The following is a 17115-nucleotide window of genomic DNA, read 5'->3' on the forward strand; positions in this document are numbered from 1 at the left end:
GTTATTTCCCTTCCCACACCTCCTTTATCAACAGCTCCATCTTTGGCACCCTCAGCCCATTGGCCCATGTGTCTTGACTTGCGGTGGAAGGGAGGCCCGGTTGTCAGTACACAGAAACACAAATCTATCAAAACTCTCTCGGTCTCCATCCGTCCTTTGGGAGAGGGGAATAACAGACAGAACAAACTAGACAGGAAAAGAAACATCTCGGCAGAAGAACAGCTTAAAAAACAAACAAGTGTCCCTGATCTTATTTTAATGATATGACTTCCAAGTATTTACAAGTGAGAGATTTGTTTTATTGGATTTGGTTGTGAAATAGATAATATAAATAAGAAGTAAGTGACACTTCTCTAAAAACACATTTCTTCTCATGAGACGATCACCCCAGGGGATAACCACAATCTCCACTCCTATTACTACTACCCCCTGGCCCCCACCTCTGCTCTCCCCTCACCACACAACCACCAGCCCTCCCCTCTACCCCCACACCCCCCAGGTGAGGCACGTTGGGGCGAAAACCTCAGTCTTGGCTCGTCGGTGTGGGATGAAGTATCTGACAGGCGTCAAGCGTACCATTCAGCGGTGGCACTCGTCCAAACCCCCTCCGGAACATAAGTGCTAGGGCATATACTTATAAGCATCCCCTCTCTGCCGTTTCCCACACCCCAAGGTTGGAAGTTGGGTGTACAACCCAGGCCTTCTCAGGGCGGCGGTGAGGCTACCAGCCTCAAAATGTATGCAAAAGTTCAATGCTAGGGGCAACTTATTTCATTATGGAACAGAGATCACAGATCAGAGATTATTGGGCTTTGTATCCCTAAAAAAAACAAAATGACGTGAAATATTCATATCTGTAAGATATATTTGTTATATATAATAAGGGGTAATTGTGCCGTACTGATCAGGCTGTGTGGGGGGGGAGGGGGGTGGTCAACAGCTTGGGAGAACGGCGTCTGAGCCTAGTCATGGGACGGAGCCAGAGGTGTTGGCTGGACCAGGGGTCAGTGTGCAGCAGAGGCCCGTAGCGCTCGCCTTGCTCCCTCTCTAAGTCCTGCACTGGCGGAGCCTCTGTCGGGCTCCTTTCAACTCCCCCCTCTGAGGAAACACAAGCAGAACGTTATCCCGGGTTTTGTTTCGCTAGCGCTGAGGATAGCAGTCACTCAGGTTTAATTTAGGACCCAGTAAAAGGACGTCTAATAATACTAGTTCAGTTTTGGTAATATAAACACTGAGACAATTGTTTGAAATACCCCGCTTATTAGGTTTGAAAAAGACCCACTTATAACCAAACAGTCTGATACCATCTAAATGTGTCAACCCCCCCCTCACAGTCTCGAGGAAAGACAACAAAGGGAGGACAGTGACTGTGAAAGACTCCAGTAACAGTTGCTTGCACGACAACTACAGCGGGCCGTAACTATGGTGACCAGGCCACGAAGGCTCTAGAATTTCAGCCCAAGAGTTCCATTGCGAGCTGTGATTCTAATCGGTGGAAAGAGACAGTGGAAGGATAGAGCAGCCTGAACAATGCTCAGGAACACAGGAAGAGACCCAACAGTCCTGTACAGGACACAAGCTCCATTTCCTTTAGTCGAGGTGTGTTCCTGTACAAGTTGTTTATTCACAGCAGAGCCTCACCTATACTTGTTAGGAGGTACTAAAAGGAACAAACAATATCCAACATAATTTCAACATCAAGATAAAATCGAAGTTAGCGTCTTGTTGGGAACTACTAATGAATGAGCCAATCCCACTGAAAGCATGCTTTCAGGGAGGACGAGAGATTAGGTAAGGTTGAATGGCAGTCGTTGACTTGGCAGGCAACTAGTCATGCCAAGGTTGCGTCAGCCTGAGCTTCCTTCGCCTGGTAAATCATTCTTCCTCCCCACCCGACCTGTCTTAGTCTGAACACGACACGGTTCAGGAACAAAGAAAACGGATGGCTAGCATAAACAGTCACTTACATACAGATTGACAAAGACAGGGCATCACATCGTTACGACAATAAATAAAAACAAGTTAACCTTTAAGCCTGACCATTCCACTATCCAAGAGCAAAGAGAAGACACGGTATACAAGCATTTCATCAGCGCCGCTGCATGACTAACGCAGAACAGCGCTGGTTTGTTGTTCCAACGCCCGTTTAAACGTTGCAGACTTATCGTGAAAGCCTGCAGTTTCTAGGCAAATAGGCACAGCCGGTGGAGTTTACAATGCGCACTCGCGCAAACAAAGGTCACAAAGTTAAATAGAAATGAGTTTTTATTGGTTTAAACTGCAATCTGTCTTTACAAAAAAGGTACATGAATAAAGTCATTACTGTAGTGAACAGCAACAGCTGCTAGAGAATACATTCATTTGCTTTATACGTGTAAATTCTGTTAACCTTTAAAATTACAGGAATATATTTTAGCCTTTTATCTGATGTGTTATACAAAAATATGAAGGCACAATATCTGAGATACCTGGAATGTATTCATAGGCACTTTATGTGGGGGGAAAGTGGTAAAAAAAAAAAAAAAGACAAATCACAAACGTCACCACATCTACCTTGATGACTGACTCAAAGTGCTATTAAGTGTGTGCACCATAATCATGGGGGGGGGGGGGCGAGGGAGGGGGGAAGGCGAAAGTCCATAAAAATCCACGACTCATAAGAGCTTAAAATGACTTACAACCAAGAACTACCACCGATTTAGCGGGACTTTGAGAAATCAAACAGAACAAGGGCCACACTGCGGAGTCTACGGGAACAGGGAAGGGCAGAAACTGGAGAACGGATTGGAGGCCTTAACGCACTGGAATTGAGACAGTTAATACAGAGGTTTTCTATCGTGGAATGACACATGCCATGGCATCCATTACAGGCTACCTGTGATGAAGTGGGACATTAATAGCTTAATAATCTGTCACTTTTTTTAATATATATAAATTTTGTTTACGAGGACCAAAACCTTGTATCAAACACGTTTCTTTGGGCCTCGTAAACCAAGCTTAGTTAAGATAGAGTCATTGGCACGTCAAAGTCTTTCCAGTACGTTAAAACACAACAATTCCACCAAGCGGGATGAAAAAAATAAATAACGCAAAACCCTTTCTGCATTTCGTTTTAAATTAAGGTTCACTTTTCAAAGTAAATCAACGTGTAGTTATAAAAAAAAGAAAACTATATATTATTGCAGTATAATATATTAACTGTGAAAAAAATAAAACACATGTCTTCACAATCTTGCGATTAATACGGAAGATCATAATTTAACAAAAGGAAACATTCTATTGTTTCATTATCCAGATAAATACAAAATAAAAATGCTTAAGATCAGCAATAAATACATTTTGATAAGTTAAATAAGCAGTGACAAGCCAAAACCTCCATCTGAAAGATTTCTGGAATAAACTAAACAATAATAATAATAATATAACAATATAATATTGAACACGCTGGATTCAGGAATCGACAGGAACGTTGGGCACTCATTTTTGATTGGTTTGATAGTTAGTAATGTGGTTCCTCTCCGTCAAGGAACTGAACTGGTGGACTAACTGAACTGGGTGGTGAGGAGTATGGCAGAATCAAACCCATGTACAACCTTGTCCACTGCCGTTTGATGGCCAAAACATTGACTTGTCAAGATGCACATTAATCCCCCACCCTCCCAAAGAATCAGAGCAACGAATATCGTAACCTTCCCCGTGGCTGTCACAAAAGACAGTAATTGCCTGCTTGTGACTGACGTTTGCCAACTCCAACTGATACTTGGTTGACCATTGGCTTGTGAAAAAAAAAAAAAAAAATCCAATTGTTGGCATAAAGAAAAGAAAAGTTGAATTCCGTTAACACTGCAGAAAGCATAACCTAGGGTGGTGGATTCTGGTGTGCTTGTGATACTGGTGGTTGTATAAGCCACTCCACATGGGATGAAACCCCATCACAGCAAAGCTAACCGCTGGATCCCCCTTCACCTCAAAAGAACAAGAACCAAAATCCACATTATTCCAAGAAGAAGAAGAAAAATGAGGATATTCTCTACATCTAAAAGCTAAATTAGAAAATTGTGGTCTGCTTTTCTTGGCTTCCGTTATGAAAACTAACACTCTGGTCCAATGGTTTAGTTCGATGCATACCTTGGTGAAAAAACAACAACCTATAACACAAAAAACACCAACAAGCTCTGATTTAAATCAAAATCCTTTGGGCTTCTTGGGCCGTGTGCGGTCGGCGGTGGCACAGGCAGTAGGAACGTAGTCCTCGGAGAACATGAAACACTGAAATACATACACCAGCCAGGGCACCTCCAACACTAGAGGAGCCTGGCCTGGCCCCCCCATGATAGATAATACTAACCATTATGTTATAAACTCCCCCTCCCCTCCCCCCCGCCCCAACGCTAAGCTACATTTACAATCGTTCACATGATTCGTTCATCTGTGGCACTGGGGTATACATAACAGGCGTGACATTGGATTCCAACTTCGTAACTGCTTGTTGCGAGATAGAGAGAAAGCTAGAGAGAGACAACAGGGGAACACAAAAAGCCTGCTGTCTGTTGGCTGAATCAAATTGATCTGGATGACGGAGAGGGTGAGAGGAAGGGAGAGAGAGAAAAATAAGGAAATAGAGTTCACGTGGGGAGAAGGCTTGAGGAGTCTCAACAAAGAAGAGGAAGTCCGTCTTCTGACTTGACAGCCAGTGGCTACACCAACCAGACAACTGTCTGCTGCTCTTGTAAACTAGGCCAGTAGAGGAAGGCTGGCAGGGGGGGGGCAGGGAAGGCGATGTGGTCCCTCACCCCCACCCCCACCCTCTCAAGCACCACAGCTCTCTCTGGCCCCCTGGGGCCGACCACCTTAGTCGTCGGCGATGGAGAAGGTGGAGAAGTTGCTGAATATGGGCAGACGCCGCGAGGCGTCCAGCAGGGGCGACTCCGAGCCGCTCGGGCTCTCCAAGCTGCTCTGGTAGCCCTCCTGGTCAGACAGGGAGTCCGGCGGGCTGGGAGGGCTGCCCGCTGCCGGCCGGAAGAAGGTCGGCGAGGGGGGGGCGGCCGGCTGGACCTCCTGCTCGGGGGGGGGGCCCATGCTGGGCCCGAAGAGGCTGGCGAGCTCCTGGCTGGAGTAGGTGAAGGGGTTGCTCTGCCAGTCGCTCAGGTCCTCCGTGGAGAAGAGCGCCGGGGGGGTCAGCGAGGCGGTGCGGTCCTGGAGGCCCCCGGCGCTGGGGAAGCCGGCGAAGCTGAAGCTGTGCTGCAGGCGGGGCCGCTCCGCCTTGTTGTAGGCCGAGAGCGGCGGGGGGCCGCGGCGCTCCTCCGCGTTGTGGATGAAGTGGCAGCGGGGCCCGTAGGGGCAGAAGCCGATGGTGTGGAAGGTGCGGCACAGCTCCGTCTTGTACTTGGGGTGGCGGCTGAGGCTGCGCAGCTCGTGCATGCCGTGCGCAAACTGGCACTTGTCGCCGTACTTGCAGGCGCCGTTCTCCTCGAAGGGTCGGCACAGCTCCGTCTTGTATCGGCTGGAGTTCACCTGGCCGCCGCCCATCTGGCCCCCGGACCGGAGCCGGTCGCCCGTCTCGGAGAACGAGCGGTCCCTGAAGCGGTTCTCCTTGTTGTTGTTGTTGCCAGTCAAGCTCAGCAGGCAGCCATCGTCGCCGCCGCCGCCGCCGCCCAGCAGCCCGGCCGGGTCTAGCTTGAGGCTGTTGAGGAACTGGTTCTGGTTGAATTTGCCGCTGGGCATGCTGGCAGAATGGCGTCGCTGGAACAGGCCCCTGGCAGAGGGGGCCCCCACCGCCTTCCTGTCCAGCAGGGGGCCTGTTGGGGAGCAGGGGGAAGGGCTGGAGTCCAACAGGGCTCCTCCGAGGCCGTTGTTGTTGTTGGGATACGTCAACATCTTGTTGTTCTATGAAACAAATAATTTAACAAAAAGTCAGTATTAGAAAAGATTTGTCAGCATGATTGAGAGGGCTTTTGCCAGCGGAGAGGGGTTTTCCATGTCTTAAATATTTGCCATGTGCCGTTTAGTAGACCAGAAGATTATGAGGAAAAACAGCAAATAGGAATGTATAACGTAAATCAAATGGACCTATGTCCAACTGAAAGGAGCATTCCCCAGTAAGTAAATACATTCACACTCACGTTGACTAGGCATCGCACACCACGAACGTTGCATAGATTTAAGAAAGACGTGTGAGTATCAGAGCATAAGAATCACCTAATGGCCAAATGTTGAAGAATGACCATGTTTGCGTTATGATTGCTTGCTCTTAGACACATTTGCAAAATATATAAATAAATAGCTTAATTTAGGTTAATTATTCACCGGCTTCGAATCAATACCGCGGCGATACATCATCTGTGACGAGGCAAACATTAAGCGCGCGCTAACCCAACAGGTGACGACCAAACCCTGACGAGGACTGTACGGAGAGCACACAACCGTACGGAGGGAAACCTAATAAACCCATGGATTTATTCAACTAGGAGAAAGGCTAAAGGGATAACGTTACAACAACCCCAAAAACAACGTCGGCTTTAGCCAGCCAATGTCAAGAATGAGTTACTCGTTACGTGACATACATTATTGAGTAGTGTACCGTTACATCTTTAGTAGTTTAATTTCATGCTCATGTATATTGCTTTATCGACTTGCTTGGTCCAATAACGTTGACACGATAATGTAACGACATGAATTAGGTTATACAATCATCTTAATATACCAACGTTAATGTTTTCTAAAGCGTCTACACAGCTAAGTTAGACTATTTGCAACAGTAATTACGTTAGCAAGACAGGCTAGCCCTAATTGCCCACTGCCTGGTATTCACATTAAGCTATCTGTGCGCCTTTCCGCCAAGTGTCTGGCTTGAGTTCACACTTAATAGATCAACGTTACAACTTTATCACTCCGAAGAGTGCGAAACATTTAAGTTAACACACCAAAAACAGGGTGATTTCTTTGCAGTGTTAGATGAGCTGAAATTTATGCATATTTGGCTATGTACAAAAGTTGAGATTCGGACTCAAAAGTGAAGCGTGGCTAGGCTAATGTTGTTAGCAGCGAAAACATCGTATTCTGGCGCTCGATTTTCACGAAACAAAGTACACCCTACCTTGTAAGACACGTCTCCGTAGTCGAGGAAAGAAGAAATTATAGTCGCTGTCATGTTTGTGGAGTGGATGTTGGAAAAGTAGGGCTGGAGGTGGTTACGGTAGTCCAGATGAAAGTGTTTTCTGCCCTGCAGAGAGCCCCCTCTGTCTTGCTCAAGTTCTGCGCAGTTCCTTTTAGAAAGCAACAGGCATGTGGGCCGGGCTACGATGACGCACACACGCACGCACGCACGCACACACAGACACGCGCGCTCCCACGCGCGCACGTACAGACGCATACACACAAACACACGCACAATTTCTTTGCAGAAGTGAGTAATACGTTGATTAGTGTATTTGCTTTAGAGCGAATTCATACATGAAACTACTTGAAATGATAGATACGTAACGCCATTTACATTGTATCTACGCCAAAAAAACACTGATTTTACAAGAAGCAGCTCTGATCACCATAACTCTAGTAGCCTGATATTACCATTTTATCTAACTCATGTTGTGAACATACGGGCTAGCTACATGTATGTTTTTGCTATTTCTTGTATTTGTGGAGTACAGCAACATGATTTGTACCCGTCAATTGTATTTATAGGATAGGGGGGTGATTCATTGACAGAGAGGGGATATGCTCATTTCAGAATTTGATCCATAATTACTTAAATTGTCTTGCTTGTTTTCCAAAGCTAACTGGCTCAATAAGTTAAAATTATTAATCCCCAGCTATGGGTTTGTTACTGTGGATATGAAGAGTCACTGTGTACAGATAAGGAGCCAGACGCTGTGTCATCAGACAAAAATGAAACAAAAACAAAAAGCGAATTTGGAAACACCCCCTTATGTATGCCTGTGTCTGTGTGTGCTTGTGCATGTGTGTATGTGTGTGTCTTATTCTGGTGACTCATGAATGTATTGAGGTGGACACAGCTCTCTCCTTTCAGAGTTACCTGCCAGACCTACAACATAACATTACATAACATACAGCAAACATGACCATAATGTAACAGTAGAGGAAAATTCTTCCACAAACAAATTGAGTTTCAATAAATTATGCAATTCAAACTGAATCATGAAATACTGATGCTATAATCAAGAAAATAAAAAGAAGATAAAAAAAGAAAGATTTCAATTATATCAAATAATAGAGTAACCGAGGCAGAGACATGGTGACCGTGATCTCTCTTTCTCCATCCACATCTCACTTTTGTTCTTTTTCCACTCTCGCCCTTATCCTCCCTCTTGCTCTCTCTATCTCTCTCTATCCCAACCCTCTCTCTTCTCCACTCACCACCATTTCAGTTGTCAACATAGTTTTCCATCCCTCCATCACAGTGACCTTGGTTTGAGCGTTCTTGTGGTGCGTCCGAGAGGGCCATACTTATCATGGTTCCCATAGCTCTCCACCGGCCTCATTAAAATTGCCCAGACTATGGTTTTTCTTTCTGAATTTCTTTTTGACCCCTATGGCTCTGCCTTAGAGGCAGACATTTTGTTGATACCCCTCGTTGCACTACACTTCCACCACTTAATGATATCAGGTCACTCCTCATGTGGCCTCTCCGACCAGTGAGGTTTGTAAACCACAGCTGTCTCACTGGCTGATTAGATGGGTAAATGTAAACATGATACTCTCTCTCTTTGTCTCTCTCTCTGTCTCTGACTCTCTCTCTCTCTCTCTCTCTCTCTCTCTCTCTCTCTCTCTCTCTCTCTCTCTCTCTCTCTCTCTCTCCCGCTCCCGCTCCCTCTCCCTCTCTCTCTCTCTCTCTCTCTCTCTCTCTCTCTCTCTCTCTCTCTCTCTCTCTCTCTCTCTCTCTCTCTCTCTCTCTCTCTCTCTCTCTCTCTCTCTCGCTTGCTCTCTTCCTCTGTGGACAAGTAAAGCAGGTTTGTTGAGGAGTTCCTTCACAGTGACACAGTAACAACAGGAGGAGCTATATTATGTCAGACCATCAATGGTTTTTAGTTGGTACTGCAATAGAACTATCTTTACCCTTTTCCATTTTCAGATAAAGGAATAAACCCTCTAGGTTTGTTATTGTTCCATGGTATAGTAAAGTAATTGTAGAGTACAGTATATTGTATAATAGTGTACTATGGTAGGGTACAGTATTGTATAGTATAATAAACGACAGTGTACTATAGTACAGTATAATATAGCACATAATTGTGTAGTCCAGTATTATACAGTGTAGTATAATGCAGGCATTGGGTACTAGTAGCTGTGATATCCTCCATATCTCCCTGACAGGTAATGTTGGGTTCTTGTCCATTACCCACAGTGTCTGAAGGCCACAGTTCACTGGTTATTTTCAACAGTTCTGCCAACCAGATCCAGCTTTTAGAGCCAATATGGCCGCCACCTGCCAAGGCAGTTGAACACAATGGCCTCATGCAAACAGCAACAGAATCTTCAAGCTAGCTGCCTGGTTGCAATTTGCCGCCGTTTCAGCGACTAAAATACTACAAATTAACTTTACTTTAAACGTTATCAGATACCAAACCGAACGTGATCAATTACATCTCCCGCGAGTGAGATGCAAATTATATTCTTGACCCCTTGAATACTTGCCAGCCAGTGTATACTTATATCCATAACTATGTATATATTCTAGAAAGAATAGCAACGCCATAAAGAAGCACATTGAAGAACATCTGTCGCCGGCTCGTCAGGGAGGAAACGCAGTGCGCCGGGGCATGCTTTGCTTGGGGCCAAAGGAAATATCTCAAGTAACATTGTACTTCCTGTTCCCAACGCCACTTCAAGACCCCTCCCCGGCTGACCCAGGAGGCAGAGGTCCCGGCCCACATGTGGTGAGAGACCGCCAGGGGTACAGTCAGGGGTCAGCCTAATTATTCCCTCCCAGCATGCACTTCTTCCCGTGTGCACAGCAGGTTCCTTCCAGGGCTGGGAAAGCGCTGTAGATGGCCTATTAATCGAGGCATGGAATGTGGTGGAGTCCGATGCAACACACAAAGTCAACTGTCTACATTCAGGCCTCCTAGAGCAAGACCCCCATCCCTACCTGCTTATTAATAACACATAACCCCCTAAGGTTATATGTCATCATATTCCCTCTAAGTTGTTTTGAATAAAATAGTCTGATGAGTATTAAATCGTAATTGAACGCATTGACAAGTAAAAAAAAAAGGGTAGTGCGGGTGATTGATGTTTTTAGTTAGAAACAGCCCTGGATAGCTGAGCATGATTTAGCTGTCAGCTTGGCTCTTACAGCTCGCTCAGTGTTTGTTCAGAGGGTGGATGAGCTATGGCAGTTATTTTCCTTCTGGTGGAACTGGCTGTAGCTCAACGAAACAGCTCTGTCAAACACAGCTATTAGAGCGTGTCAGATCCCACGATTAATTGCTCAAATGATGTTGTTTGTGGTGTAACAGCGAGACGTTGTGTGCGCACGCCGCGAGGATGGGAACCAGAATCTGGAATCCTTTGTAAGGGTTTACACTTTGGGTCGGGATACTCATCGTCCCAGGCCATTGTTGATCTGAAACTTTATTTGTTCTTTCAATAGCCGGCCCACAGGGAACCGTAATACAAGCAGAAGTAACAACAATCAATGAGGAACCACACAGCCAGACTATTCACCAAGCTATATATAGACCTTCTGGGCCCAAGTATTGTTGTGTAACGATACTTTTGCTTGTATTTTTTTCCATTTCCACAAAACAGTAATCCAATTTTACAGAACCACATTTACAAAGGCCTTTTTTTTTTTTTAAGTAATTACCCCCCCATCCACCACAGAAACCCCCCCCCCCCCCCCCCACACTTCTCTGGTTACCTCCTCCGCCCGCCTCTGTCTCTAATCTCTGTGGCAATCTGCCCGCCAAGGCCTGAGTCTCGCTGCCTGAGACAGACGCGAGTCTTTGGCAAAGGCCGACGCAGAGGCCGACTGTTGACATGGCGGTGTTTTGCAATACAATAAGCAGGCTGCAGTTTGTTTTTGAAAACCTTTTTTCTTTCCCTTTTTTCTCTCTCATACTGCGCCGAAACGTATTCATCTTCCAGCGCAGTCGTGTTTTGGTGTTATTGTTATGCGAGGGCTGGAGCCTGTGCACTGTAAAGCACCGTATCAGGAACTCCTGTAAAGTCCTGCAGATGGGCTTATCTGTCGAAGGAGCCCATCTCAGATTTATTTGGCTACTTACAGTTTGGTATGTTATTTCACAAGAGCCCTGTGGTAAGATAAGACCGCTCCTGTTGGACTCCGCGACCAATTGAAAGCCTTGGCTGTGTTGACATGGCTCCAGCCATGTCAAATGGCTGGAGCCATTGGTTTTATTATTTTTATCTTTCTATTAAACTCTGGTGTTTTCGTTTCGACCCCTTAGAAATGAGAAATCAAGTTTTCTTGGGATTAATAATAGGTCGGCTGGATTTTGCCAGTTGGCTTACTCCAGGTACGGCCTTTGATGACCCCCTGAAAATGCTTTAATGTCAACCACAAAAATCTAGAAAATACGCTGGAAATACAAAATTGTCGTGCTACAACCGAGGACAGACCTGGAGTACTACACCAGAGGTTTGAATGTCCGTACTCCAAAAGACAAAGGTTAAAAATAACAAACTGACAAGCTAATCAAGCATTTTTAAGAGTAACCAAACATTAACCTCAAGGTGACCAGATCGGACCTAGCCTGGGAACATTCTAACAGTGAGTTCAGTTACCAGTGGTCAGCCAGACGTGGCTCGGTCCAAGGGGAATTCACCTCTCTTTTTGGTTTCTCTTTAAAGACAACTCAAGCAGACCGGTTAGAGCAATGGTTCCTACCTTGTTTTTAGGTTTACCACTGAATGGTTATCGAGACCTTTCGCTGGCCACCTCACAGGCAAACGGTACAAAATAGATAAAGGAACATGCCGCCTTTACACGCAAGTTTTACTGCGAGAAGGCCATGGCCAGTTGGGAACAGTGGAAAGAAGAAGTCAGCAATGCTGCTTATGCTCCCAGTGTGTTTATTTAGAAAACAAAAAAACATTACAATGGATAACATATGATGGAATGCACGAAGCAACTTCATCTCTGAAGTAATAACAAGCCATAATACTTTATTTACTGAAGAATATTTATAATATATTTATTTAAAATTATCCTGCAATACCCACACGTACCACACTAGTTAGAGGACATCTTGCAAACAGTGACAGCCTCTGCTGAAGTGGACTCCTCTGAATTCAAAGTAATCAACCTTTCTCTCGAGTTGACCCTGCCCCATGAGAAAATGTATTTTATTCAAAGTGCAGATCCAACTGTGGCCGCCAACACACTGAGGTATTTGCAGAACAATGCCACGGTTACTGTCGTATCAGCTGTTTGTACCGTGCTATCTCAGTGTACTTGCCTTTCCTCTTTAGGTAATTATTTTCTCTTATTACGAATATTTCAACCCAAGCCTTAATCAGGCAGTGTGCAATCAGTACGACTCCCCAAGAACCCTTCCCACAGGCGTCTGTGGTTAACAACAGGCTAATGGTTGCTAGTTAGAATCTGCTCATACTCGTCCAGTGATACTGCGTACCTCCACTTTGCATTCCTAAATTGCAGAAACGTCGACTTTGTGTTCTTGTATTGCAAAGCCACAAGATTATATGATATTGCGAACCACAACTTTAAATTCCTAAGAAAAAGCAGAAACAATCTAGGTATGTATGTTTAATACCCTGTGCAGCCACAAGAGAGTTTCTGCCACATGTTCAGGGGTTGACCAAGTGAAAGTGCTGGATCAGGAAGTAAGTAACGTGTCTTAATCAACAAGCGATACACAGAAGGAAGTGAGGATTCCTGTTTTTTTATTTTAGACAAGTAAAAGGTAGCTGCACAAGCCTGCGATGTCTCTGTCATCTCATATTTAGATTACAGTTACTTTCTAGCTTTCTCCTACACACCCCCAGACATACATTCTTCTGTAAACATGTACACTCCTTCCTGGCGTGCTGCTGGCCTAACCACAGATGTTTCCCATCCTTACAGCCCCAAGAAGCGGCCACACACAAAACAGACATGTACATATGCGCACAAACGATCACATACCTATATCATTTTCTGTGCTTTGTTCCTCTCTTTTTCCTCCATCTCCTTTTCTCACACATTAAAGAGCACAAACACATGCTCGATTTCTACCCTTCCTCTCTTTTTCTCGCTCGCTATTTCAAACCAACACACACACACGCACACCACAAACACACATACACATTACAGAATGTCTTCCGACTGCGTGGGATTTGGTTGCAGAGTCGTTGGTGTCTGATAGTATTTGCCCGGAGGAATGTTACTGATATGGAACGAGACGGGAGCAGAGGAAAGGCCTCTGGAAGCAGCCGACGATGAGGGGGCGAGAGAGCAACCGATAGCAGAGGAAAAAGAGAGAGGGAGAGTTCAGAGAGAAGGTCAGATGATTTCGACACAGGCTGATACAGATAGATAGATAGATAGATAGATACAGTAGATGGATAGAGACATCCAGTAGATACATCTATGTGCACAGCAGTGTTATCTACGTGATACGCAGGTATAAACTGGATACCCACTAGGAAAGCCCCGGGATTTCTGTGTACTCAGTTAGAAATACGCAAGGATACGTAACACTATAGTTCTGTGAGTGGAATGGAGGAAAAGGTTAGCACTTGTCATTCTTGAAAATGTATGTAGACAACACAGATCCCTATTTGGACCGTTGGAGCTCCGAAGACTGGCAACTGTTAGAGTAGATTAAAAAATGTTAGCACCCTGTGTGTTGGGCCATGGCTGCAGACAGTTGTACTTATTGGGAACAGGCCCCAAACGGGTCATGGTTCACATGAACTGCTCTATTTAACTGGAGTCGTAGTCACTAGACTTGCTACACATGGCCTACTATACACATAGACAGACAGACAGACGTGCAGAAGATAAATAAAAAGTATAAGTTGAGTAAATGAGAATAGTCTTTCCAGAGAGAGAGAGTTAGATAAACAAATAGGGGGAGCAAAGGAGTTAGGGATGGCTGTTATTTCAGCAGATTTGGAAGGAGACAGAGCTTGTGCACGTTGGGTCGGAGGTTCTTAGCGGTGTGGCGATGCACGTCCCTGCTAGGGGAGGAAGTGAACGGTTCAGCAGTGGTGTTACACGACAGAGGCCTGTGTGTTTGTGTGTGTGTGTGTGTGTGTGTGTGTGTGTGTGTGTGTGTGTGTGTGTGTGTGTGTGTGTGTGTGTGTGTGTGTGTGTGTGTGTGTGTGTGTGTGTGTGTTTTATAGCTGCATGTGAGGACGATCACTCGTACTATAGCTAGCTTAGCTTTGAGTTCTGGAGGTCTATGTTAAGCTTTTTCAACACGATGCCTTTGGGCTCAGAGTCACACACCCTGGCCACTATGCTATTCCTACGGTATCTACCTTGGATGGATGAGGATTGGACATTCAGTTTCCCCACCCAGCGACCGCTTAGAACCAAGATGGCTGCCAGGTTAATTAGTCCTATAGAAACTAAATTTAACCTTGGGGGCTGGGGTTTTCCCGCCTGTATTGGAGAATCAATACGTTGTACATACAGAGCCATACAAGCCAGCCCCTGCTAATCAAACATCACAGCAGGTAATTGACGTCAGCGAGGGAGAGGGAGAGAGCGAGAAAGAGAGAAAGACAGAGAGAGATAGCCTTGTCTTCCAGCCCCCCTTCATTGAAAGCGATAGTGTAGGCCCCTGTAGTGTAGCGGCCATTCTCTTGTGGCTTTCCCTGCTTATGAACCGCTCTGCACTCACAACTGGGGCCCCGAATATCCAATAACCCGGGAAAACATCCCCCCAGGTCACCGCACGCCCGCCTCCATTGCCATAGATACGGCATGGTGGCGTTTTTTTCTTCTTTCTTTCTATGGGTCAAAGGTTTCCGGGATAGCTTTGTGAAGGGCTTGTGTACCTATTGCACACTGATAAGGTATTTATAGAGAGCTCCAAAGCTAACAGCGCTTAATGATCACACAGTGTGCTAACTGATTTGGTTAGTTTTTAAAAAAGCCCCCCCTCCCGTCCCCCACAAACACATTTGTAATCACATCATTTCGCGACTTACAAGGGAGGCTGAGAACAATCAAAGCGTCACGTGCTGCACAGCCTTGTTCTTCAGGCTAGTCAATAGAGGTTGTATTAGATCTACTACATTGGTAAATCCATCAAATGTTTGTGCTAGGAGTTAGCACGTCAGCCATCTCCATGTATGAGTGTTGAGCGTTGTTTAAAAAGCTGATGCCATGGTTTGGCCCCGCTCCATATCGTCTCTCCCCTGACATGAGTGGCTTAATGTTTATGGGTCAGCTGTTATCAGAGGCAAGGACAGGGCCCCTGCACAACGCTAACCTTGAAACGTAGCTTAGCTGCGCGCCTTCTGTTACTGTACAAAGCACTGTAAGCAAGCTGGATGTTTGCTAAAGCTATTCCTACATTGGTGGCCTTCACTTGATTCTTTGATCGGGTTTACGTTTCAGCTGTGGGAGGGGCGTTGGGCTACTCGTAAAAAGTTATCTCTCTCAAGCAGTGCTTTGAGTTACACCCAATATAAACAAACTTGATGTGTTGCTCAACAGCAGTAAAGAGTTCATGTGAGGTTGGCCCATCAGTCTGTTTAGAGAGGACCCAGAAGCACTGGCTATGTGCCCTCATCCTGGTTGAAGTCTTGATCTTTCAGTCACTGGTCACTGTCCCAGCCGAAAGGATCTGTGGTCTATCCCCAATGTCCGTAGTTTACCTTTAGACATCTTTGATGCCCTAACCCCTACCTCCTCATTAATTACCTATTTTAAAAAAAAATACACTGTAGAAACCTTTGGATTAAAGTGTCTGCTAAATGACAAAAAAAAAAAAAAGATAAATAGCTAACTAATAATCAGATAACACACAGAATCAATACCAAAAAGGAACAGAATGGTCTAGTCACTCTGTTGCTTGACCAAAACCTGAAAGAGATCCTGATTCTCTACAGAGTTGTGGGATTCGAGAACACGGTTGGATAGACACTGGTTAAGACACTGCTTTGTTTCCCACATGGTCCTGGGTTGAGTGTCAGGACAACGCAAACCACAAAATCACCAAAATGTCAACAAAAGCTCTCCTCTTTGTTTGGGCTAGGACCGTTCCTTTTCTGGTACGGTGACGCTATTTGAGAGGTAGTGGAGGTTTTTGGGTCAGAGGGGAACTCATTTTAAGTTAGCGTCTGTTTTGAGGGCGGTTTGGAGTGAGCGAGCAGGGGAGAGGGAGTGTTATGTGAGCGCCGTGACCGATTTATTCCTCAGCAGTCAGGACGGTTTTCTCCGCATCGCATAGTTTTCCAGCAGCCCTATGAAGGATAGGGATGTGTTGTAGTTGTGGCAGCATGTTTTGGTAAAGCTAAACTGGGAAACGCCATTCATCAAGATGAGAGAGGAGTCTCCACCCACCCACCCACCCACCCACCCACCCACACACACACACACACACACACACACACACACACACACACACACACACACACACACACACACACACACACACACACACACACACACACACACACACACACACACACAGTCTGAGAGCTGTTCGCGTCTCACCCTTTCTTTCCATCTGTTTTCTCTCTCTCTCACTCGCTCTTCACCTCTGTCTCTATCTTGTTCAGCATTCCCCTCTATGCATCCTATTTGGTGCCCTTTCCACTCAATCACTCACCCTATCCTTCTATTTCTCCACTGACCTTCTCTCCTTCGTTCTCTCCCGGTGTCCCTCGCTCTCCCAAACTCCTTCTCGCTCTCTTTTCTTTAAAGACGAACCTTGCTCTTTCGTTTGGTCGGCCAAACTAAACAGCGCATTTCACAACACTTATACCTCATGTGTTTTTTTTTTGGCTGATAAAAGCAACTGCTGTGTCAACACCCTGTTAAGACTGCCTTGTTATTAAGGATCTCAGCGTTGATTTATGGGAGATTAATTGGTGGAAGCACATTGCTTTCTGTCTTGTCACTATTTCCGCCGATTGTCCTGCAGATTAAAAATGGAAACGATTCCTCAT

At 45.5% G+C, this 17115-nt stretch overlaps 1 protein-coding gene across 1 annotated transcript; it reads right to left on the minus strand.

The window, feature by feature from the left end:
- Window positions 1-2247: 2247 nt before the first annotated feature.
- On the minus strand, window positions 2248-7277 carry zfp36l1b (zinc finger protein 36, C3H type-like 1b). The gene is made up of 2 exons (XM_030345456.1): window positions 7097-7277; window positions 2248-5886 (listed from the first exon to the last, which is right to left on the minus strand). The coding sequence occupies exons 1-2, from the start codon at window positions 7148-7150 to the stop codon at window positions 4852-4854; spliced, it is 1089 nt and encodes a 362-aa protein (XP_030201316.1). The 5' UTR covers window positions 7151-7277; the 3' UTR covers window positions 2248-4851.
- Between the last annotated feature and the right edge of the window lie 9838 nt (window positions 7278-17115).

This window comes from Gadus morhua, chromosome 21 (genome assembly GCF_902167405.1).
Source record: "Gadus morhua chromosome 21, gadMor3.0, whole genome shotgun sequence".
Lineage (NCBI taxonomy): Eukaryota > Metazoa > Chordata > Actinopteri > Gadiformes > Gadidae > Gadus > Gadus morhua.